The 25,544-nt window shown below is 40.5% G+C and overlaps 1 protein-coding gene across 1 annotated transcript; it reads left to right on the top strand.

Moving 5' to 3' along the window:
* The first annotated feature begins 400 nt into the window (after positions 1-400).
* On the top strand, positions 401-23,371 carry LOC110970061 (alpha-1,6-mannosylglycoprotein 6-beta-N-acetylglucosaminyltransferase B-like). Its single transcript, XM_051939860.1, has 18 exons — positions 401-794; positions 1,251-1,306; positions 4,236-4,351; positions 7,859-7,988; positions 8,733-8,881; positions 13,439-13,503; positions 14,899-15,072; positions 15,169-15,336; positions 15,487-15,656; positions 15,918-16,049; positions 16,145-16,278; positions 18,026-18,168; positions 18,335-18,490; positions 19,419-19,565; positions 19,685-19,801; positions 19,923-19,997; positions 20,403-20,563; positions 21,350-23,371. The coding sequence occupies exons 2-18, from the start codon at positions 1,281-1,283 to the stop codon at positions 21,546-21,548; spliced, it is 2,262 nt and encodes a 753-aa protein (XP_051795820.1). The 5' UTR covers positions 401-794; positions 1,251-1,280; the 3' UTR covers positions 21,549-23,371.
* The last annotated feature ends 2,173 nt before the right edge of the window (positions 23,372-25,544 follow it).

The following is a 25,544-nucleotide window of genomic DNA, read 5'->3' as shown; positions in this document are numbered from 1 at the left end:
AGACTGAAGTGCTGCAAATGTCTCGCTGCAACCCCAACTTACACATATTGAACATTACATTGTAAGATATGAAGATATGTAATTTGACAAAAATATTTGCTATCAAGTCTTTGTGAAATGTACTTGTCCTTCACAATATAAGACCTTTAGGTAACTTCATATATTTACATTCTAGCACTTACAGTGTATTCAACCAAATAAGATATTTATATATACTGTAGATTGATTTTTGCCAGAATTGTTTGAGAATTGCAAGTAAGTAGCACTATAAGACAGAATAACAGCATGTCGTGTATTTGTTCTTCATACACTTTACACAGGGCATTTTCTTTTTGTCTCTCAGTATCATTACTATTATTACTGTCATTAAGTTTCTTCCGTCTCGTGTCTGTATAATTCTATTCAGTGCCAAAGGTTTGCACCAGTTAAGCTATTTAAATGAGCTCCCTGCTTGAGTATCAATTCACAACCACGGCTTAAGTCTAGCCGGTGAGACTGAAAGAAGCTGTCATCCAATAGCGTGGGCTCCATTGTATCTGTGAAAGGCCTAAGTAGCGCTCTGGGTATTGTTTTCTTTAAAGGGGAGTCAGGTTACCTTGACAACCACAGGATGCCTACCCATAGGCCCTGCGACAGAGAAAAGGCTGGGCCAGAGAAGGAGGGAAAGAGAGCGAAAAGAGATAAAAAAGGAGGCAAGATACTTCCCAGCCCCAACTTTATTTCCTTTTTCAAGTTTTTGTGTTTTGGAAACTGGTCTGATGGTTGCCAGTGGGTTGGGACGACGACCCAAGGAGGTGAGGATGTGTGTACGTGTGTGTGTGAGTTGTGCCTGTGCTGGCTTGTTTTGTTGACACATCTCTGTGCCTGTTTCCCACAATAACAGGTTAGTGACAGCAGTTTTGTTATATTTCTGTTTGGTGTTTTTTTTCAGTCTAATGAACATGTTCAAACACAAACACAGAAAGAGCACCGACTGAAAAGGCTTTCATGGCCAGTCATGCTGGCAATAGCATTACTCTCACATCTATTTATGCCGACAAACGTTATTGATGCAGTTCATGTGGAACGTGTGACCATTCAGTTGCAATTTGAAAAGAAGCTACAATGAATCATTGGCGCTTAAGCCCAAGTAAGAGAATGGGGAATGCAACTGTAACAATAGAGCAGTGCAGTTTTGCTCTGCCCAACATATAGCTATACAATTATTGCTCAGCATGTTGCATTTACTGATATTTTTAATGTTTTGACAGTGAGATCCTGCACCCTGTAAACAGAGGGCCATGCGTGTTCCACTGCGGCCTCGAAGGTAAGACTTAGTTTCATTAGATGACTAATTAGCAGCCAAGAATAAGCAGAAATGTAGGTTGAAACCGACAAATGCACCTAACCTTATCTATACATGCGAGCTTTAACAGTGAAATTGTGATTTTCATTTTTAAAGCACAGCATATCAAATAATTAAAAGATTTTTCCTTTGATGTGGCATGGGATCTCCCTGGCATACAACCTCAGCCCAGCTACCACACAGTAATCTGTTTTAGCATGAGTTCTCCAGTGCACCTTTATACCGACAGATGGGTGACAAACTAAAGGAATAGCCAGTACAAAATGTCTTAGTAAGTTGTAGGGCCACCACATGGCACCAAATCTGCCTCAACGCTTCTTATTGATTGACTCTGTAAGACTCTGGAACTTTACTGGATTGGTGAAGCACCATCCTTCTGAAAGATATTGCCTCTTTTGGTGTTTTGATGATGATGGTGGAGAGTTCCATCTAAAATGTCGGTCAAAAAGCTGTGAAATGTGTTCAGTTGGACTGACACATGCTGAATACAAGGGGCCATAGCATACGGTTCACACAATTTTGATGCTCAGCAAAGCATTCAGTGAGCCCATGTGCTCTGTGGATTATGGAATTGACATCTTGGAAGACAGAGAAAACTCAATTCCAGATTCAGTTATTAATTTGATCACTCAGAACAACTTTGTAGTGATCTGCAATGACAAATAGAGCCAAACTATGCCAGCTAAAAAAAAAACCCAATAGCATAATGGAGCCATCAGATCCCCTCCACACTGCAAGAGTTCAGGTTTTTCCTTTAATTTGTCACCTGCCTGCACTTTTCCATCCTGTATGTGCCGTCACCCAAAGACATGAGATGTAGCGATGATTGCTCTGACAACTTTGATGAAATGCAGACTAATACGACTGAATGGAAATAATTTTATCTTGATCTGGATCTGGGGCTTTATAGGCACTTGGAGATCCTTGCACATGTTTGTACATGTACTTGAGCCTAGCTGTACTGTGTTGCTTTGGGTAAAGGCCTGATGGCTTTACTGGCCTGATGAAAGTGTGAGAGAAATGACGACTCTCACTGCCCCAGTTAACCTGAAGTTCATAGCTTATGTGAGCAGCATGCTATAACGTATCAGGCTTCAGATGCTTGTTTTGACACACCACTTGAAGTCATGGAAGAATTTAGTTCCACATTCTCTGAATGTATTTAATGGGAGGCACAGCCAGACTGTGAGTTTTTATTGCATCAAGGCTACTATTAAAATCAAATCTATAAAGTGAGAGATTTAACCTGGTTGGTTCTGGCACAAATGATAAAGCAGTCTTTTATGTCATGTCAAATACATGCAAAAGAAAATATAACCATCACCCATTTGGAGTGCTTTGCCCTGCTGCAAAAACTGGCCTTGATCTTCCCTTTTCAGACCCTTTCTTTGCATATCTTTGTGCTTTTTAACCAAAGAATTTCTACTGGGTTAATCGTCAGTCATTAGGAGTCACATGGAAAGACTGCAGCTCAATGGATTTAAGAAAAAGAAATTATAATTTGATGAGAAAATATACTTGTACATTTCCATGTAGTCCCTCTTAGTCAAAACAGATACATTTTGGAACTGTCAGCTAAAAGTAATGAGCAAGCAAAAATTAATTGTAAAACAGAGTTGAAACTACAGCATGGTTTTTAGGAGCTCACCTTTCCCCACTTTTTCAAGGTTAGATGACACAGGTCAAACATTATAAAACACTTCATTTAGCTCTCATTTGTCATTTGTGTTATTACTAAAAATTTAAATTAAAATATCAAGAAAACAGATGAAAGGACGCCACTGCTGCCTATTTTCAGCACTGCAGAGGATTAAATTTGCTCTTGACTTTTGTTTTGCTGTAGTTGGCATCAAAAAAAGTTCTCCTTCTTGATCTCTGAGTTTATGACACTGCGCCACAAAGCTTCGATGGTGATGATGGCAAGAACAGCATCTGTGCCTCATTAAAATAAATGAGAGATTAATCACCTTCATTCATGTTCAATTCAATTCACAAATTATGTTTTCTAGGGGAGTCAGGTCATTTTACAGGAGACCAGTTCGCCTGGGCTCCTTTGTAGTTCACACACTGGGTTTAAAAAGAAAAGAAGCAAAACATTGAATGTAGCTGCAGTATAGGAGGCTGCAGTTTCAGCACAACAGCTGTAAGACCGCATTTCTAGACTGCTGTCTGTGTGGGCCCAAAGAAAGAAGCAGAAGAGAGAAGTATCTTTCTAATTACGCAAACTGTTCAGCTCTGAGCAACCAAGCTAAACTTCAGGACAGAATTTTGTATCTTGGGTGGAATAAACCTTTAAAACCATAACTTGTTAATTACAAAATGCTATTTGAGTGGAATAAGCATTTGACGCAATAAGTGCTTGGACAGAAAACCAATATTTCGGTGGAACAAACCTTTAACATTATAATTTGGGCCTTTTCGGAATCATCCAGTTCAGTAGGTGTTGCTGTCTATAAAAACAAGGGTCCTAGAAGTGGAGTCCTACAACTGGAGTCCTGAAAATTGTAGCATCCTCGGCTGCAGACACATAATATTGAATCTTATTGTCATAAATACAGAGCTTAAATATGTAGATTGCAAGTAGAATTGATGGATGAATTGTTGAAATAAGTAAAAGTACTGGAAAAGTGTTTAAAACAGTTAGCTGAGAATAACATTAAAGTAAAAGTTTTGGATAAATAGGTGTAATGTTCAGCTTTGGGCACTCTAAGGTCTGGATGCCCACTTAAATATATACAAAAGTAATGCTAAGTAACATAAAGTTTTACATAAACAGATTTGGGACGTGACAGTGCCATGGGGTCCATGAGTCCATCTGGTAGGGTTGTTGGGTTGTTGTGTCTTTTCCTCCACCATATAAAGGGTTTTCTCTGTGTATTGTGCCCTCTAGTGGTTGCCTGGTGCTCTGTCTGTGCCTGTCTGTGGTCACCCTTCTACTGCAGAGCCTCTGGGTGCCACTTGAGATGACAAGGGACGAACCTGCCGGGAGATCACCTGAGGAGCAAGGTAACATTCAAACACAATCTTGTTTAGATGTGCATTTTTTGGAATGAAAGATTTTTTAGTTCCCAAATAGGGTGAAATATATATATTCACATCCCACAGTTTTAGGCAACACTGTAAATTTCAAGTCAAATTATGCAACAGTAGACACTGAGCAGAGCTGCTCTTTGTGTCCAGGGATTAAGACCTGATCTGACCATCTTCCTGGTGTTAGATGAATATTTGTACACAATTCGCGGTGGGTCCTGCCTTGTGTCTGACAGTTGTGGGTTTGTGACCAAGATGTACCCAAGCTCATTTGTCTTGCTAAATTGTTTCTCTAAAGGAGGGCATTTAAAGGGGGGGTGGACAAGGTTGTTTGGGCAAAATCTTTCTTTTCGGTTTACACGGAAGAGACAAATGTTGTCAACAGTCTACTCTGGAGATATTTTTTGTTTTTCGTCTCCCGATGATTAAATTAGCATATTTTGGCAGTGCGTCTGTGCTATTTGCTAATAGACTTAGTGTTCAAGAGGTCTCTGTTTACAGTTCAGTAGTTCTATTTTGGTGCTTTTGTCAAAAGTCTTAACCCTGACAAAAATGTTTATCAGATACAAATGCTAGTTATATAAAAGTGGGTGATTCCATATATAGGAACCCATTTTTGCACAACACATAATTCCACAGTTGATAAAAATAACCCTCTTGTGAAGATTAATAATCAGATACACGGCTTCATCTTGAGACAGAGCAAACTCAAAACTTGGACGACGTGGATACCAGTGAATCAGTTTCAGAACGTATTAACAGAAGATGACATTTTGTCCAAACATTCCAATCCTTTTCGTCTCCGATTCCAGGAAAATTGTTTTTAGCAGACATGTAACCCACCGGTGCATCTCAGTCACAGACACGCTCAGCCACAATTGCTTTGTGCTCTGCAGGACCCACCACAACTTGTGTACAGAGAGCGACCCAGCAGTGGTTGTGCTGGAAAACATGAGAGGCTGTTGTCGAGCGCATACAATTAAGGCGAGACATCTCTTTTGTTTCTTTGTTTTTTGCTTTTTTCTTCCCCGTGCATTGGCCAATTTTGAAATTTTGGCTCCATAATAGGTCTTTTTTCAGTCTCATAGTCTCTTAGCATTTGTTTTCTTTGTCTTTTGGACTTTGTTGCAAATTAGCACATATAAAATGTATATCTATACCTCATTTACATATGTAAACATTAACTTTCACAAAACTTGTATTACAAAAGCACATTTTCTTAACATACAGAAAAAGTATTCACCTATGACAAATGTGCAAATCTGGCTTAAACAAGTGGTGCTCAAAAACCTGAGTTACTAGAAAGACACTGGTGAGGGACGCCACCAAGACAGCTCTCTGAAGAAGTTATACATTTCAGTGACTGACATGGGAAAGACTGTATATACAAAAACTGTTGCCTGTTCTTCACCAGTCAAAGGTTTATAGGAGAGTGACAAAGAGAAAACCACAGTTAAAAAGAATCTCATATTAAATCTTGATCAGAGTTCACCAGAAGGCATGTGAGAGACTGATGTCAACTGAAGTCTGATGAGACTAAAATTGAACTTTTTGCCAGTCGGACTCAATACTATCCATCATTACAGTATTCATGGTGGTGGCAGCATCATGATGTGGCGATGCTTCTTTACAGCAGGCCCTGGACGGTAAAATGAATGCAGCAAAGTATAAAGAAATCCTGGAGGACATATGATGTAGTTGAGAACTGAGATTTGGGGGAAGATTTTAAGAAAAAAATGTGAAGACAATGACCCAAAGCATACAGCCAAAGCTACCCAGAAATGGGTTAAAGACAACAAGGTGAATGTGGCCAAGTCAGAGTCCAGATCTCAGTGCAGTCAAGTATTTGTGGCAGGACTTGAAAAGGGCCGTTCACTCACGATCCCTGTATAACCTGCTTTTTTTTTTTTCTTTAAGAACTTGAAGGAAATGATATACAATGATGACCAAATCTCATTACACTGGCATTTTTTCTTGATCTTAAAAGAAATTTGTTTACTCTTACGCCAAGGCAATCTATATCAGTAGACCATTATTACTTCCTGTTATATAAAACTATCTACATAAGCCTTTAAATTCCATGTGGCTGTTTTGATTTTGAAAAGTGCCTATGCCTATGACTTACAAGTTAGTGGTGAGCATACATACATATATGCATCCCCAAACATATAGATTTTTAAGCTGAACGGAAGCAACTTAACAAGGTTTTGGCATGATGCAGTCATGTAGTAATCACACATAGTAACTTGCAAGATCCCACATCTTCTCTCCCATTCGTCTTTCATTGCCCCTGTGCCCCTGTGAACCCCTGCAGGTGGTGACATGTTGACAGTCAGCTGAGCAAACAGTGTTGAAATGACATCACCTTTCTGTTGGATTTTATGGTATATTAAACACTCCATCTCCAGGGAGATCCTAATCCTGACAGCATCCAATATAACACTCAATATTCCTCATCCTACTGCCAGCACGGCTCTTTTAACACTGATCCCACCTTCGTATACAAATGATTCAGTCAAGACATCCTCAATCTGCCCTCTCAAATAAGCCCTTTAACCTTCACCAGCAAACTTAAAAAACACACGCGGTCTTAACCGTGACCGCTGCTGATTCATAGTCCAACAGAGTAAACAAAAGAGAGGTTTCATATTTAAGTTTTATTTGTTTCTGTAAAAAAAAAAACTATAATAATTTATTGTCATTGTACTTCTTGTGTGTTTCAAGTCTCATTCTTCTGAAATTTTTTATTTAGATTTTTTTGGTTTCCAACCTGAGATAAATCTGAAGAGTCAAAAGATCAATAACAGAATAGGATTTCTAACATAAAATTATGATTTCCCCATGGTTTTCTGGTTGAGAAAAAAAATGCTTTTTGTTTGAAATGCTCAAAATTCATGTCGTGAGGAGGCACATGGCATTGTTTTGCAGGGTTTTTTTTTTCAAAAGCCGGAGTGCACAGGAAGCACTGGGTCAATGGATGCACACCGACTAAACAATGCTTCACCTCATTTGGGAGAACATGTTGAAATATGACCTTTAAATGACTTTTCCACAACATATGAGGTCAGCGTTATGAGCGTACCTCCAACCGTGAAGGTGGAAACATTCAGAAAAACACATGCATACAGCATGTCTATATGAGCGCGTGTGTGGGCCCTTTGGAAACCTTCAAAGCAACGTGACATGACCGCAAAGGTCCAGTTACACTTATAAATATTTGGCTGTCAGCAATTATGACTCACTGCCATCTCTATCTTTTGTAAAGTTGTCCTTCATGGAAATCCACCTCAGTAGACATGATTAGATGGAGATTTTGGAAAATTTGCATGACCAAAATCATTGCTTCATCTGTCGCACATCACATTAAGAACAAGAGCTGCTGTTTCATGATACACAGATTTCTATTTCAGGACTACATTATTGCCACTAAAGCATTCTGACAGGAGGTATAACATACCATACATATCATATTTTATGTCACAGGTCAGCGTGGTCTTGGCTTTCGAAGATTGGCTCTTCGCTTGGAGGCTCTGAGTACTCAGGTGCAGAGGCTGAGCAAAGAGAGAGATTTCACCCAGCTGACCAGAAATGATCTCAGCTTGATACTGCAGAGGTATTCAGTCGATGTTGTTTTACCATAAGTGGATCTCAGCGTATTTAACCCTCTGAACTAAAGCACCTGCACGTGTACGGAAACAGGGTAGCCATGGCTTGAAGTAGAAGAAACTCGAAAATGCCTTGAGTAGTGGAACAAAGTTATAAAGCCATAAATCATTAAAAAAAGAAAAAAAAGTAAGTTGAATTTCTTTATTTATTATATAAAAAAATAGAACCAAGATGTACTGTATTTTATAATTGCCTACCGGTGCGAACAAAACTGAAAAGAAAATGATTCCACATTCCATAGATATTTTACTGCTTACACTGTATTACACTACTACACAGCCTGCAGTTCAGCCCAGTTTAGCCATAAATCCCAACGCCTGGTAGCAGCTGAGTCACTAATGGCTTCACCATTGCGCCAAGAAGAACTGATTTTGCTTTTGTTTGTTTTTTTCCAGAATCTAATTAAAGCAAACAGCAAAACATCTAGAATAAAATGACTTTGAAGAAATAGCATGAATATAAAGTTAGCTTTGATTAATTTTCCTTATGGGACTGAATTTTACAGATAATATGTTCATGAGCTTTTGTGGAGTTTTAGCTTGAATTCAAAATCTGATTTCCTGTCTATGATAAATTGTTTTCCAATTCCTTTCAAACCAGCTAGCACATTTTTCGGTTCAGAGGGTTGAATACCGATACGATTTCGCGTATACAGAGTGTGGCTACATGTGGGTTTCTGTTTGTCTTCCAGCTTTAGACAGGACCAGCAAGGCCTGGCCCACCTGGTAGAAAGAGAGCTGAAGAGAGTGTCCCAGAGGCTTGATCAGCTCAGCCGTCATCACCACCATCACCATCAGCCTCAAACACCAACACCACATGACGACCAGAGACCACACACAGGTGAAGCCCAGACTTTTATCAGATGTAATTTGTCTTAACTGACTGGTGTTGTTACTTTTTGAGGATCTGGATTGGTTTTACCTTGTTAGGACTCACTTGATTTGTCCAAGAGGACTCATGACATCATGTTAAATGAGTAAATGGTGAGAACAACTGTGGTATTCCATCTTAGAGTACACATTTTCAAAACTTTAACCGTGTTTATGTCAGAGGAATCTGAACTGTATTATTCAGTAATTACCAAACCTGATGTATGATATGAAGGAAATGAAAAAGGTGAAACTTTTTTCAGTTTCACTCTTTGGTTTGCATTTTTAATTTTCTGTAGGTGTTAACCTTTAGGAGTTTGGGCACCACATTTTTAATAAATCTGACATTTAAATTGAGCTCAAAAGTATAACTGCACTGAAGAGGCCCCAATACTTGTCATTTGGAACTGTCAGCTAATGGCAGTTTCAAAGCTGATACATTCTCAGACTCTTCAAACTTTGTGGTGACTGTTGGCTCCTCTAAGCAGCTGAATGAGGATGTGAAAATGAAGCAATTGCCTGCAAAGCATGTAGAGTCTCTAAAAAAAACGGGCTTCCAACTTGCAACTTCCCGTGTGTGCAATTTCATTAGGAAATGTGGTAGTCAAGACAAGATCTGGAAGACAAATCTGCACTTCTGCTGAGCATAAAGAGAAAGCGAACCCAGCTAGAATGTATTTGTTGTATAAGCGAGAACAAAGAAAGATAGTTCAGTTTTTATTTTGCAAGAATTACTTTTAAAAAATGGGAATCATCACAGGCTATATTTTTGACATGAACAGGTGCTAGCAAACTGGAAATAAGAATGGTGACTCTACAATCAATAGATATTCTACTGCTTATATTATATGACTACACAGCCTGCAGTTCAGCTAAAAATCCCAACAGCTGGTTGCAGCTGAGTCACTAATGGCTTCACTATTGCACCCAGGAGAACTGATTTTTAGTTTTGTACAGAATCTAGTTGGAGAAAACTGTAGAATAAAGTGATTGTGAAGAAATGTCACAAATTTAAAGGTTTCTGTAAAGTTTGTAGTGGGAATTTTTTTCATAGTTCCCAAAATGTACTCCCTAAAGGTTCTTCTTAATTGAAGACATTTTAACAAATTCTTGCTGATAAGATTGTTAGATGTTTCCGCTCTAACATTCTTAAAATGTTTTCTAAATGTTGCATTGACACATTGTGGGTATGTTTTACAGTAGAACATTCTGCAGTGTGTTACCTCAACAACATCCTCGAAACACAATCCAAATTTTGCGGGAATAAAGTTCCACCATTGTTAATATATCACATTACAGGAAACATTTGACTGAAAAAAAACAACAAAATCATTTACAGCTTCAATTACATGTGGACAACTTTCTGAATTTTGACTTAAAAGTTTTTTTCTATTGTGATTATGTAACATAATCTGTGGTCCTGACAACTTCTTCCAAACATCCTGTGAAATGCAGTGTCTTAGTTAACTTTTAATCTTGTAGGAACATTGTTTGAAAAAAGTAATATCCTTAAAAACATTCTTTAAACACTTGGTTGAAACTTTAGAGTGCTGTTTCCAACTTGTAGGTGATGTTAATCGATGGTGTCAGAACATTCCCTGCTAGCTGGGCGCACACAAGAATCCTCAGAAATAAACTGTATCTAAAACCTCATTACAAAAGTCTGAACACTGTAAAACAACATTTGGACAAATCAGAGTCACAAATGTTGTGGACGGATGAAGTTCAAATTGAACTCTTTGGCCACAATCACCAAAAGTATGTTTGGATAAAAAAAAAAAAAAAGGAGCAGAATTGCAGATGAAAATAATACCTCACCAACTGTTTAGTATGTGGTGGAGCCCAGTGGCACAAGAAACATGAACTACTTCAAACTGAAGCTTTTAGTATGTCCCCCACAGTTCCCTCACTTTAACAATATTGGAAACCTGGCATGAGGTTTTAAACATGCTGCATGTGCAGAAAACACAACAACTAGGACTCTACATAGATGGTTCTTTCAGGTTCAATACTAATATCAATTGTTAGTAATCAAGGAGGCAGATATTTGGAGCTGACCTATATTTGCAATGAAAAAAATCTTTGTGTCAAAATTTAGAATAACACAAACTGCTTTGTTCATTTATGTGTAATGTATATTTAATCAAAAAAGAACTTTTCAACATTTTATTCTGCAGTAACTGGTAGGGCATTATTTGCAACGTGTAACCAATCAGTTGACTAAATATAGAGAGTAAAAGTAGTGGTGTTTTTAATTGATTTCCTTTATTGAGAATTTTTAAAAAAAAACAATACAGATAACCAGAAGACTGCTGAATCTGACTGGCATCGAATCAGCCATAATCGGCTGGTCAATACCTAAAATTAGCTCAGAAGTTGAAGCAACTTCCATGGAATAATAGGAAAAATGACTAAATAGAGAATACAAAGAATTTTACCTGCTAAAAAAATAAAAATGCTACTACTAATAATAATAACTTCATTTGCCTCTTTTAGCAAAAAATTTGATGCCAGCAGACTGTGTTCAGTGAGATTTAGGCAGACAGAAGTGGAGAGTTACAAATAGAGCTTAGCTTTAACCCCTTGACGCCTATTGTCGTGAATTCGCATCATACCACTTTCATTCAGACTGCAGCCGAGATAGCATGTTTTGAGTGTATTCAATACATACCTCAGAACCTTTTGCAAGCACTGGTTTCTTGTAGGACTGCTTAGAGTGGGACCTGAATTATTATATGCTGTTATTATTATATATCTGTTCTATGTGTGGGCTGCACAGTGGGGTAGTGGTGAGCACTTTGCCTGGCAGCAAGAAGATCCCCGGTTCAAATCCCTGCCTGGGCCTGGGATCTTTCTGCATGGAGTTTGCATGTTCTCCCTGTGCATGCGCGGGTTTTCTCTGGGTACTCCGGCTTCCTCCCACAGTCCAAAAATATGCTGAGCTTAATTGATGACTCTAAATTGCCCATAGGTGTGAATGTGAGTGTGATTGTTTGTCTGTATATGTAGCCCTGCGACAGACTGGCGACCTGTCCAGGGTGTCCCCTGCCTTCGCCCAAGTCAGCTGGGATAGGCTCCAGCACCCTTCGCGACCCTAGTGAAGATAAAGCGGTGTATAGAAAATGGATGGCTGTTCATGTGTAATAGACGAATAACAATCTCCACTTAATTTAGCATCAGCTGGAAAGCAAAAACACAAATCATTATAGTTTTTAAATAATTGTAAAGAAATTCAGGCATCAAAGGGTTAATTTTCCAATTAACTTTTGCTTAAAGCAGCTCATTCTTCAAGTTAAGCGAAGATTTTAGGGTTTGCTGCGAATAGAATGCGCTTTTACATTCGCCCTACACCATATATTCCTCCCTGCATGTCGCCAGCTCCTATAATTGACTGGTTGCAAACTTCTCTGCGGTTGCCTGCTGCGGTAGTGTGATACTCCAAGCCAAAAGCACGGTTCATAGTCTTAGTAAAGGTTAACCACACAGTGAAATTAACAAGCTGTGATAATAGAGGGTGTGAATAGGGGGGTTAAAGGGCAGTGGGTACAGGTGGTTATGGGGGATGAAGTCCTTGAATAGGGGTTTAACAAGTCCCACAGAGCCAGAGCCGATCAACCGGGAGGAAAAAAAGTTGACATCCACGCTCTGACCCTCCTGTGAGGTGTCAGGTGAGAGTCGGGTTACGCACACTGGTTGGCACGCGAGGCCTTGTTTGTGTGTGTTTCTGCGTGTGTAGATGAGTAGGTGTGCCATATTTGAAAAAGGGAATTCATAACGTCTGGGCCACACAGACATCTCCCCATGCATGTGCGCATACACACACTCGCGGACATGCAGGCACATACAGTTCGTACACACATGCCACCCGCCTGCATGCAAACACACACTTCCCCATCACCAGCCCACTCGCCCCTCACCCTCTTCCTCTCACATTACCTCACACCCATAAAATACGACTGAATTACCCAGGAGTCCTTTCACCAGCTTGTCTACTCATACTCTTGTTTTTGCAGAACTTGTTTTTCTTTTTTGCTGTGCTCCTATAGCATATCGCTGCTTTTAGCCGTTCACACCTCTGCACCGCTTGCAGTTTTCTTATCTTTTTTTCCCCTCTCTCTTTCCCCTTTTTACTAGGTTGTTTTACACAGTTAAGGACTGTGTATTTTGGCAAGGGCTGGCATTGTAAATGAGAATGTTTGGTAGGAGGCAGGCCGGTCAGGTGTGTGTGTGTGTGTTCATTCCAGTTGATTGACATTGGCTAGAGATGGTGGGGGGGCTTACGGGAAAGGGCCTCTGAGAACACACTGCCTCTAGTCTGTCCAGGCTCGGCAGCACTACACACCACGCTGGTAGCTGCTATTCATCGTGCACATTGCAGTCGAGAGGCCATATATCAAAGTTATTGTCCACTGTTCTTCATTAACTGTGTTGAATGTACTTCTTGTTACCGAATTGTAAAATAATGATGCATTAAAAGCGGCCACACAAAGAAAAACTGTGTGACGGGCGGTTAATATCTTACCCACAGGGCCCAGTGAGAAGTGTGAGGTGCCAATGGATCCTGCATATCCTGTGTGTGCACAGAAGGTGGAGGTGAGAAAGTGAAAGTGTGTGTGGTAGCATAAACCTCATGGTTATGGTTGCATTGAAGTACTTACCTTGATTTAAAGTTTTAAGTTTAGTATTTCCAAGTATATGAGGGAGTTGGAGGTGGGTGTGGAAATACAGTATAGTATGTGCACTTTATTGTAGAGTCTCTGAGCTAATCTGCGTAATTAGTTAGTTTATGTAACCAAAAGATCGTCGCTTAAACAATTTGATCCTCGAGCAGTTTCGGTGTTTTCTGCTCTTGATACATTTTTACTCACTGCTCATTTTTCATTGCAATATATATAATGGAAAAAGCACAAACATGATTAGAAGTAGAGAAAAATCAAAGCTCTCTATGATGAAGTTATAATGACATAAACCATTCTATTAAAAAAAAAAAAACAAGGGGAATTTCTTTGATTATTTGCTTTACAAAATTAAAAAAAAAAAACCTTTAATACCTGTACCATGCATACCGTTTTTCTAAGTGTCCATGGTATTATCAACACTGGGGAAAAAACTGAAATCTCTACATGTTGAAGATATTTTACTGCTTACATTTTTTATTTCATACGTGTTTCCCATCTGTTATGTATAAACACAGCCTGCAGTTAAACTGAGAAGGCCCTACACTTTTTTTCCATGTGACTGTTGGTTGCAGTTCAGTCACAAACAGCTTTTTGGTTGTGCTGAGAAATCCTAAATGTTTATTGTGTTTTTACAGATTCTAAGTAGTGTAAATGTTTAATCTTTGAATGAGGCACATAGAAAGTTATTTTGATGAAATATCACAGGTTTAAGTTCAGATTAGTTCAGATAATGCAGATTAGTTAGTTTTTCCAATGAAACTGCTCCATTACTTTAGGGACCGTCAGAAAGCTGAAAAGTTGTGGCTCTGATAAATCATGTAATTTTTGCTATTTTTCTAAAGATGCCATGCTTTCCATACCTGCCAGTGGGATTTGGGAATAGTGAGTTAATCAGACATTCGTTTTTCCAGCCTGTCCTCAAACAAAAAACGACCACATAGGTCGTCTGTACACGCCCGTATTATGACCCAGTGTTACGTTTTGACGTATGCGACCTCTAGCGGTTGAGTAAATATCGACACTCTGGAGTCGCAGGTGAAACATCATCATGAACAAACTTTTATCTAACACGATCCCCGTCCCTATCCCTAACCCTAACCTTAACCATAACCCTAAAAATGTGTTGGGAAAGTGAGAAAAAAGCTGTTTTGCGACGGAAAAGCCATTTCGCGAATTAAATCCCGTAATACGTTCGTTTTCCCTGTAGGGGCGCAAACGTTCATACGACCGCATAGGTCGTATTCCGGTGCACGGTGCAATCGGCCGATGCGGTTGTATGAATTTGAGGACTTGTTGGTTTTTCTGGCAGTTCCTTCAGGCTCGTTGGCAGTCAGATCCATGCTATGCTTTTTATGGGGTGGATGGCACCATTTGCTCCATCTTGACTTACCTCAGCCAAGTAGAAGACTTCTGCCCCCCTCGTCTTGGAAGGAACCACACTGCTCTGCCATGGCATCAGAAACCTCCCTCTTATACACAAAAGGTATCTTCTTGACTGTGACTATGTTGTTGTTATTACTGTAGAATGATTCAGTTCGAGTTTTAGTCTTCTAGGATCTCACTCTATGCTCGCACACAGGCTGAGATACGTACAACTCTGAGGCCACTCTATGAGGCGATCAGCAACAACAGCGGGTCGGCAATGAAGTTCATCCGGTCCAGAGTGGAAAGAATGTCTGAACGGTGGACACAGGCTGGTGTGAGAATGAAGCAGAGCAGCAACAGAACCATCTCAGCCCAGCTTAGGGTATTTTACGCTCACAACGTCAATAAATAGTTAGTAAATTAGATTTTTACACCTTGCATCATAGTCTACAGAACTTTGACCAAATCACAACCTTTTGTGATTTGCCTGTGTTTGCCAGGTTACATGTTGTTACAAACTCCTGTCCTTTAGGTGCTGCTTTACCCCGGGGCTCTAGCTGGTAGTGTTGGCCAACGTTTTGAAGCCATGGTGGAGAGAGGAGGTCCTCTGGGAGAGCTGGTCCAGTGGGCCGACCTTAGTGCCTGTTTGACAATCCTGGGCCACAACGTGACCTTCAGCACCTCACAGCGCCAACTCTACAGGTTACTACCACTGTCTTGAACCACCAACCATTATGTTGTTTTGGACAATATTTCACTAGATAATTAGATTGTGTGACCACACTGATATCTAATATATTAGTTGGTGATAAAGCCAGTGTGTACATGTTTGTTGGCAACTCTGTTTATTATAATTTATCTAACCAGCTGGTCTGTCACTTTATATCGCAGTGGTGAGCAACGCAGACAGAATTCATGGTGCTCTTTCTTGAACCTGTTGTGTGTTTTCTGTAACTGGCCCAGCCTGATAGGTGCTGCCCCAGGTCGAGGCAGTTGTCCAATCCAAAGGCCCATCACCTTTGACCTCGTCTACACCGACTACCATGGCCTTGCTCACCTCCAGGGAGCCATGGGACTCGCTTTCCAGCATTACCAGTACGACCACAGTTTTCTAATACATAATTATGCCTAAATGGTCTCAGGAATGTATCAGAAATGTTATGGTAAAATAGTACAAAAATTCACTCCAGGTGCCGCTTCAGAATCTTGGACTCGTTTGGCACCGAACCAGTCTTCAACTTGGCGAGTTATGCCCGTAGCCACGGATATAAAACACTGTGGGGCAGCTGGGGTCTCCAACCTCTGCAGTACATGACCATGTTCCGTAAGTCTAAGTGTGTGTATGTGTGAATTTGTATCTATTTGTATGTGTGTTTCTATGCATGTGTGTCTCATAGACAGAATACGCATACATAAGAATCATCCACAACCTGCCCAATATTGTGGAGGCCCCCCTTGTCCAAAACAGCTGTGACCCATCAGAATACAGACATTCAACCTCTGGGGGTGTCCTGTGATGTCTGACATTGGGACATTGACAGTTGACCCTCTGATTTCTGCACCTTGTGGGGTCGGGCCTTCAAGGACCCAGCTTGTTCTGGCACACTCCACTGATGCTCAATTGGAGTTTGGAGGTCGAGTCAACACTTTTGGCTCTTGATCATGTTCCTCAAGTTCTGTTTTTGCATAAAGACAAAATAGCTTTTACATGCACTAAATTGTATGCTCATGTTGCTACAGTACAGTCTTCTAAACCCAACATTGCAAGGCTGAGATGTAGCAAGATGATCGATGTTATTCACTTGACCTGTCTGTGGTTTTAATATTGTGCCTGTGTATACATATATATGTATCTTTCACGCACACCCCTGTAAGTGTCCCCACAGTGAGAGGATTAATAGCTGAGCGTAAATGAACTTGGTGCCCAGACAGAGCTTTCATTCCAACACCTCTCCCTGTCATCTTTCCCACCCTGCCGGGAGATGGAGACAAGCTGGAAGCACTGGGCCGGGAGCCACTCTTCATCCCTCAGCCTGGAACACTGTTTATTTGTCCTGCTGTGGGGAGAAAGAGAGAGACGGCTGTTAGTTGAGGATGTGAGAAGGAAAAAGAAAGATAGGAAACAAAACCAAAGAAAGACTCAGGAAGAAAGAGAGAAGCTTGAGAAAAGAACGGGCGAGTGTTTATGCTCCTGTTTTGCAAAGCAGCACAGGAAGACAGTCGACTAAGGGATTGAGTTAACAGACAAGCAGATGGAGCAGAGCTGCAAAAACTGTATCCAAGAAACTAAAGATACTTCATCAATTCTTAGCTTTTCCCCAAAGCTGCAGATGCTGCATGATCACGCCAGTGTTTCATCGCGTGTCACTGCTAATCTGATAGGTGTGTGAAGTGGTGAACCTAGACAGGCGTCGGAGACGAGTGGAGCTGAAAAGGAGCCAGCAGGAAATTCTGTCCGGGGTGAATAAGAGGAGATTTGGCAAAAGTCTTTTAAACAACTACCTTGAGAAGGAGAGAGCACAACACACACATACACACACATGTTACAGAACTCAAATCGATGCTTGAACACACACCTTTGCCGGCACATTCCTACTAAAGTAAATACTCATCTCTCACACCTTCCTCAGGGTGTCAGAGGGCAGCAGGGTGGCAGCTGCCTATCCAAACAGCTAAGCCCTCTCATATATGTAGAGTCCTCATTTCCTTTACAAGATGATTTATACAGCCCACTATGTTTTTCCTCTCTCACAGAATTTTTATTATAAGCTGTTATTCGTCTGCAGTCTTGGTATGTGTTGTCGGTACTGGTGGCCAAATGTCATTTTGCGATCCCTCAATCGCGTTTTCTGCACTCAGTGTATTTTTTAATGTTGTCTTCAGTGGTGTTCACCATTTTTAATCATGGCTTGGTAAAAAAGTAGTCAATTAACGACACAAGTTACAAGAGAAAAATCCACAAAAAATCTAAATGTGCACACACTTGCCACTTTAATTTTAGCCCCCGTTGTGAATGGTTGCTAGTTATTTTTTACATATAATCTAACTTTGATATGTTCTGTTGTTTCCAGCTCATACTCCTGATAATTCCTTCCTGGGCTTTGTGAGTGAAGAGGCAGTGAGAAAGGAGGTGAGGGAGGATGAGCTTGAGCCAGAGAGCGACAGGAAAGAAAGGATAGCAGTCGTGTATGGAAAACAGGACTACATGTGGCAGGTATAATGGCCAAAACAGAAATGAGCATGTGTGCAGAAAGACTGCAAGTTTGTTATTTACATGTCAAAAAACCACTGTTGTACAATCACGTTAAAGATTTTACTAAAATAGTAGAGTTTTTGTGAATGAAAGTCCACATACTCAGTATTCTGTTTGTGGTTGACAGGGTAAATCTGAATATGTGAAGGTGATCAGCGAGGAACTGGAGACTCATGCCACAGTCTACCAGCCACCAGGACACGCCTCAAATCTGCCCAGTTTCATCAGAAACCACGGACTGCTGACTCAGGAACACTTCCTACGACTTCTCCGCAGGGCTAAGGTCAGACAGGAGTCAATCACAGAATAATACTGGGAAGCCAGAAAATCACTAAAGTGCACTAACTGTGTTTAAATTTTTGCAGAGAATGTGAAGAAGGAGAATTATGGATCATTATTACTGCATATTTTGTTCAGATTTTAATGATAGGACCTCATTAAAGGTCCCATATGGAAATCTTAAGACACATTTTAAAGTAACAAACAAGGACCAGGTGGGTTACTGCGCTTTCATTTTGCCTTAAGATAGACTCACTTTCTGCCAGTCTTTTACATCCTTTTGCTTCTCTTTTGCTCTGTGCATTTTAATACAACCAGATATCCAACAAAGCTGCCCTAATGTATGTCTTTTTCTGTTTCTGTTGTCAGACAACAGTATGAGCATGAAATGGTGACTGAAATGCAGCAATTCACACTACATGTTAACTAGCAGTGACTTAAGAGTCAGAATTTTCCCAGCTGCTGCTCTGCACTGCTAAAATATTAATTTTATGACCGGAAAGTTGTCTGGCAAAACATAAGTTAAAAACAGTGGCTGTGCTCTCATTGTGTCAGTATTTTTATGTAACGTTATCACTCATAGAGAAAGTTAGGAGTGATAGAATGCGTCCTTTGAAATCTGTGTTGGTTGTAATATGGTCAACAGTTTTGCTCCGCACTATCAATCGCAGACGCAGAGAGAGTCTTCTTCCTGAACGGGGCGTGGATTTTAGCAGCTTACCTACATTCAAAGCAACAGATACTGAAGCAGCCTGTTTAGAGCCGTAGTAAAAACAGGGGTTATGCAGTCATGGTAAAATGTACCATCCTTGCAGTAGTTTTAGCTTAAAAAAAAGACTTCTGGGAACATGAAAATCTTTCAGTGAGGTACTGAAAAGGAACACAATATGGGACCTTTAAGTAAATACCACATCTTCCCTCTATCCTTGCAGCTGTTTGTGGGTCTTGGGTTTCCCTATGAGGGTCCAGCTCCTATTGAAGCAATAGCTCTAGGGTGCATCTTCCTTCAGCCACGATTTGACCCTCCACACTCATCAGAGAACAATGACTTCTACAAAGGGAAGCCCACGACGAGACAGGTAGGCCACTCCTTAAACTGAAAAAAAAGCTGCATGGGAATTAAAAATAAATGTTGCACATTAGAAGCAATATTATTGAATGTGCAATCTGAATTACTGCAAATAATTTTGTGTCTTAGATCTCCTCACAGCACCCTTATGCTGAAGAGTTCATTGGTAAACCGTATGTGTGGACAGTAGATGTGACCAACAGCACCGATATACGGGAGGCAGTCAGAGCTATTCTAAGCACCGAGGTAGATTCCACTGAACAAACAGAATTACAGCTCAACTGTAGAAATGCAGGCACACACCTCATTTTCCCCAGATTCCACTTACAGTAGCACTGAATAAAAGTGTTTGTGAATGTTTTTGCAGGTGAAGTCTTTCACTCCTCAAGAGTTCACTTGTATGGGAATGTTGGAGCGGGTTCATGGTTACATCACTCACCAGGTACAGAGAACTAGGGAAAGCTGGCATAATATTACCGACTGGGTGCTCCCTGCTAAATTTGAGTCACGTTTTATGCAAACTGCAATGAAGTGTGTAATGTGAAGTTTTACCAGTGCAATAGTTTGGTATTAGCATTTTATGAAACGTGTTATGAACCTCTAAAATGGTATGATGAATGCTAATCCTGGACTACACCTCTAATTAAATTTGCAGCAGCTATAGTTTTATAATTCTTTATTCCAAAGGTAAATGTGTACAGTATGTAATAGTTACATTAAGATAAAAAAAAATTACCATATCTGACTCACGGCATTTACAGTCTGCTGTACTCCTTAGATATAAGCGAAACAATTCAGTTCAAACTCTTATCATGGTTGACTTTCTTTTTCTTATAAATTGCTCAAGAACTTCTGCAGTAAATCTGCCCCGACTTGGCCGCCGGAAAGTGCTCTCAGGGTGCACCTGGGTCCACTGGGTCAGTCCTGTGTGAGTGTGTGTCGACGCTCCTCCCTGTTGTGTGAACCCGCTCTGTTTCACCACCTCAACACTCTAGCTGCGTTTACCAGGTGAGAAGTCGGCATACACCTACTGCAGACACATTATACACCATACATGTTCCCATCTGGAGAGAGGCCAAGAAGAAGACATAAACAGCATATTGTCTTTACTTTAGGGTCATAGATAGGAGCGTTGGTGGTTAAAGGTGCAGGATGCAAGATCTGAACATAAATATAGCATTAATATAGCAGTAAGCTACTTTCAGCTATGCAAAAACAGAGGCAGAGGAAAGTCACTCTCCCACCATTTGTGTTATGAGTTTTTCTTTTCTATGTTTTGATAGCTGTTTTGGCCATGCTTAAATATTAGTGCATGTGAGTCCCTCACTTTGAAACTTTGTGCCCTTCTCAAGCTTAAACAAGCCAAGAGTGACCTCCCACACTGCATCATAAAAGCGAAAGTGCAATCCAGTGTTCAGCTTGCACCCCTAGACCGCATTATTAGTGCCAGGAGGGTAAGCAATTTGAAATGGAGGAACTCACATGCATTAATGTTCACTTAGCTAACTTAAATGTACTTTAACTTCAGCTCAGTGTGTAAGTTTTCTCTGCTGTTAGTGGATCTCCTCTGCTTCGCTTTGTCCTTTCTACTTCTGTCTTTATGTATCTGTTTCCTTACAATACAGTTTATGTTCCACACCAGTCCACTCCTTTCCTTGTTTGTTTTGGTCTGAGAATTGGGTGCCCTTGCTGCATCCAGTGGTCCTGAATGTTAGGCAAATACTACAAGATGCTCTGGTAAATTCACAGATGCACTCTATGCAAATAAAACTATCGCTATTTTCCATTTTGCAGTCTGGGACTTGGATGCTCCAGCACGGTGCAGGAGGTCAACCACCTGTTTCCTTCCTACAGCCCCTGGGGTCGTCACTGTGGCCTTCAACAGGAGCCTCTGCTGTTCAGTTGTGCTGGTTCTGACCCTTTACACCGTAGACTGTGTCCCTGCAGAGCACACCTACCTGGACAGGTGGCACTCTGCCCTGACTGCCTCTAAGCAACATCACGTAAGAACTCAGGGAGAAAATAGGTAAAGACGGCACCAAAGAGCACCATCTGCAGTGCATACTGTACAGGTAAAGATTCTCAGCCAAAGGGAGCCAGCTGTCCTGCCAAAGCTAATGAAAGCTTGTTTGTGGATGTCATAAAGTTGAAGATACTTTAATTATATTCACATGCAGAAATTTAAATCCTTTCACTCAGCACCCGCAACAATTATTTTTACTTTTTGCATTGCTAGAGTTGTCCTATGCAATTGTTTGGACAATAGTTTGTTTGTTTTTTGTTTTTTTTAAAAATGACGTTCATTACTCAGGAAGCAAATATGATTGATTTTCATTTCAGAAGTATTTGAAATGTTGAAGGTTGATGAATTCAAGGCCAGGCCAAATGAAATCCCTCTTGTTGCCTGCAGCTTTTTCTTGATCCCTTAAGCAAATAGTCATTAACAATAGCTATGATGCACTTTAGGGAAAATTCCTTTAGATGTATTTAAATTAGTTGGGAATTGGCAACAGTGAGTTTGAAGCGGTTCAGTTCACAGTGTTTAGCTTCTCTTCTCCTTCTCCAGATCACACACAGCACAGTGAACTTCAGCATTATGCTAAATAATTAGCTAATTATTCATTGCATTACAGTAATATATCACACTGGTCAGTGTTGCATGGGATTGCAACTCATGTAGTTCCTTAATGCTTTGCTGGCTGCAAATATTAGCCCGGGCCTCAAAGGAGAGTGGGTGACAGCCTAAGTGATGAGGCTCATTATCTGAGTGAATCATGGATAACCTTTGAATCCCATTGGGAGGTCACAGCCATATGACCATGATTATACTGTCATATAAACCATTGGTTCCCAACCGTCTTTGACTTTGGAAACCCCCGCCGCTCTGTTAAAATCCATGCCCCCCACCAGTATACGCAGAACCTCATTGTTTGTCTTTCAAACACATATTTTGCGTCATTTAGAGCGGGGAAAAAAGGCACAGAAGACGGGATTAATTGTGTTTTCTTGAGATATTTTACTAGAAATAACACCTTAAAATGGTTTTGATCATAACAAATGACTCATTTTGCCCAGAGTTCCTGTGTTTTGCTCCAGTATTACAGTATTCTCTGATTGCCTCATGTACTACAGATTGTGCAGAGCCCCCCTACCCCCCTCAAGGGTATTTTGCAACTCAGGTTGATATGAGCAAAAGTGGAAACTTTACATACGGTATACATAGTGATTTGGAGAGGTTTTACATTTCCACTTTGGAAACCTCAAAGAATCACACAGGCTTATCTCGTCATCCCCCTCCTGCACAACAACATGTGAAAGAAATGATAACAACTAAAGGCCAAACTACAGTCCACAGTCGGTGGTGTCAGTGATGGGGTGCTGCACTTACGTGGCACAGCTGTTAGCGAAGATAGCTCCAACAACGGCAACAAGCTGCTACTCTGAATTTGATTGATGTGACCGTTTTTCTTGGAAGCGATACACCGGTAAATGTTCACTGGCAGAAAAAGAGACCGTTTCTGCCTCAATACACTCCATGCGACCAGAACATGTTGTCACTCAGGGAACAGACCGCTCAGGGCTGCGACAACAAGACCGGCTGACAATGTGATTGACTAGTAAATGGCTGTGAAATGGTCCATGAAAACAACATTTGTGATGACTTTGGTGGATTTTGGTGAATTCATTTGGCTCCGTCGAATGGGACTTTTGCTTGATTGGCAACTGAATGGTCCAAAGATGATGGAAATGAACTTGTGTTGATGTCAAAGAAGCTTTTCGGAACGAAAGAAAATAAAGGCTGCTTTTGACACAAAGGGACGTTGCTGAAACAATTTTCTGGAAACTGATGTGTCATTTCTGGATGAGTCACATTAATTCTTATCAGTTACATATGTTATGGCATATAAAAGCTGTCACTCACTTCCCAGGGGGCTGATAGCAGAGGGTTCAAACTAAGGGTTCAAAAACAGGCCCGAGTATATATGGAGCAAATGTGCGAATGTGGACAAAGGTTTTAGTGTTCCACACGACTGCCTACTGACCTCATGCTGAATGTGAGTGCCGAATTGACAAGGTCCATATGTTTGTCAGAAGCCCATTTGAAGGTGATAGGCAGCGTGATAGGGTTTGAGACGACAGTGATTTGGATCATCTATGTAATTGTAGTCATTTGGGGTCAGTGGTTATTGCTGTTTCATACCTCGAGTTCAATTTCGAGATTGAAGACAAGTAAGTTGATAATTTGTTCGCTTTAATTGGACTCACCACAAACCATGATTGATGTTGTTGGGCCTTTACTGTGGCTGTTGCTGGCACTATGGATTCACATGATGGATGACTAAAAATCTTGCAATCTGCACAGCAGCTCTGTAATTCTTTGCACAAGTTTCAAACCTAAGTTAATGAGAATGTCAACTATTTTACAGGAATTCAATCATAAACCTAAGTATATGTTAAAGTTACGATAATGTTGGCACTGAGCATATCAGCAAACCGATTAAAGCTCACTTGAAACATAAATGCTTGTACAAAATTTCTTCATAATGCATCCAAAAGTTTAGACATTTCATTGAAAGCCTCAAATATCAAGCTCGCGGTGGCAACATAGGCTTAACATAGAGATGGATGAACCGCCTGTGATGTCACCCCAAAGTTTCAAAGCTTTTGAAGGACAGTGTCGGCATTGGCGGCCAGCATTTCGGCAGTACCTGACTCCTCCTAACTCCTGGCTAATCCAAAAAGAAGTGAAGAGGTTGAAGCATAAATAAAGCTGAGGCAGGCCATGGACTGTCTTTTGACAACATTAACTAGCCATAATTAAGTAGCCACGCTCTTAATTATGCATAACTTTAAACCAGTGAGGCAAATAAAAATCTATCCCTTGTACAGTTGTCATTAATAGGAAATCAGCTACAGAGACCAAAGGCACGTTTGTACCAGGCTGAAAACATGTTTATTTCTGTTAACATTTTCACCATGGAGTTTTCATGAGCGTCTACTCACTTTTGAGAAACTACAATTTTTGACAACCGTGTGCTCATCCCCACAGGCTGCGCTGGTGGTCCTGAAGTCATACAGGATCAGGTCAAGTCAAGTTCATTTATATACAGTCTGTACAGCATTTAACAACGTCTATAAAGATCCTTAGTATGGATAATGAATGGCGTAAGGATCAGAAAAATGCAGACATTTTTCAGAGAAATTCTGGTATTTTTCACCGACTACTGACAGACCACAGTTTTGAACAAACAAATAGACTGACTCTGCAAATCACTGGTTTTAAAACCTAAAAATAAATGGGTTGCAGCAGTGAAAGATGCACTCAGATCCTTTACTTTAGTAGTAATACCACATCATGAAAATATTGCACTAGAAGTAGAAGTCATGCAACTTTTCAGCAAAAAGTACTTATGAGTATGTAATCGTGAAAACGAAGTGAGTAAAATGGTCTCTGTCGGTGTTATCTGCAATTCAGCGGACTCCACAGTGGCTCAGTGGTTAGCACTGTCGTTACAAGATCCCCGGTTCACATCCTGGGATCTTTCTGCATGGAGTTTGCATGTTTTCCCTGTGCATGGGTGGGTTTTCTTTGGGCACTCCTCCTACATTCTAAATTGTCCATAGGTGTGAATATGAGTGTGATTGTTTGTCTCTGTATGTAGTCCTGTGATGGACTGGTGACATGTCCAGGGTGTCCCTTGCCTTCACCCTAAGTCAGGATAGACTCCAGCCCTGACACGACCCTAATGAGGATTAAGGGGTGTATAGATGATGGATGGATGGATGATGCCATTTGCTGCTGTAGATATTTCAGGTTGAGCTATACTTTATATACTGTTCAGTAGTTCAGTCTACAGCCATGCATCATATTCAGCTCATCATACATTTTAAGTGTGACTTCCCATTCCGAACCAAAAAGTCAGTTTTCCATGAGCTCAGAAAAGCAGTCATGCTCTCATCTTTGTGATAATATATCTTCAACTAATCC

This window comes from Acanthochromis polyacanthus, chromosome 19 (genome assembly GCF_021347895.1).
Source record: "Acanthochromis polyacanthus isolate Apoly-LR-REF ecotype Palm Island chromosome 19, KAUST_Apoly_ChrSc, whole genome shotgun sequence".
Lineage (NCBI taxonomy): Eukaryota > Metazoa > Chordata > Actinopteri > Pomacentridae > Acanthochromis > Acanthochromis polyacanthus.
Note: the sequence above shows the minus strand (reverse complement) of the source record. Positions and strands in the feature narration are given on the sequence as shown.

What these genes read in the sequence shown, in the direction of transcription:
- LOC110970061 (XM_051939860.1), top strand. Translation starts at nt 1,281, where the DNA reads ATGCGTGTTCCACTGCGGCCTCGAAG. An exon ending in GTTCCACTGCGGCCTCGAAG is followed by an intron (nt 1,307 to 4,235) that starts GTAAGACTTAGT and finishes TGTGCCCTCTAG; the next exon opens with TGGTTGCCTGGTGCTCTGTC. An exon ending in TCACAGCGCCAACTCTACAG is followed by an intron (nt 15,657 to 15,917) that starts GTTACTACCACT and finishes TAACTGGCCCAG; the next exon opens with CCTGATAGGTGCTGCCCCAG.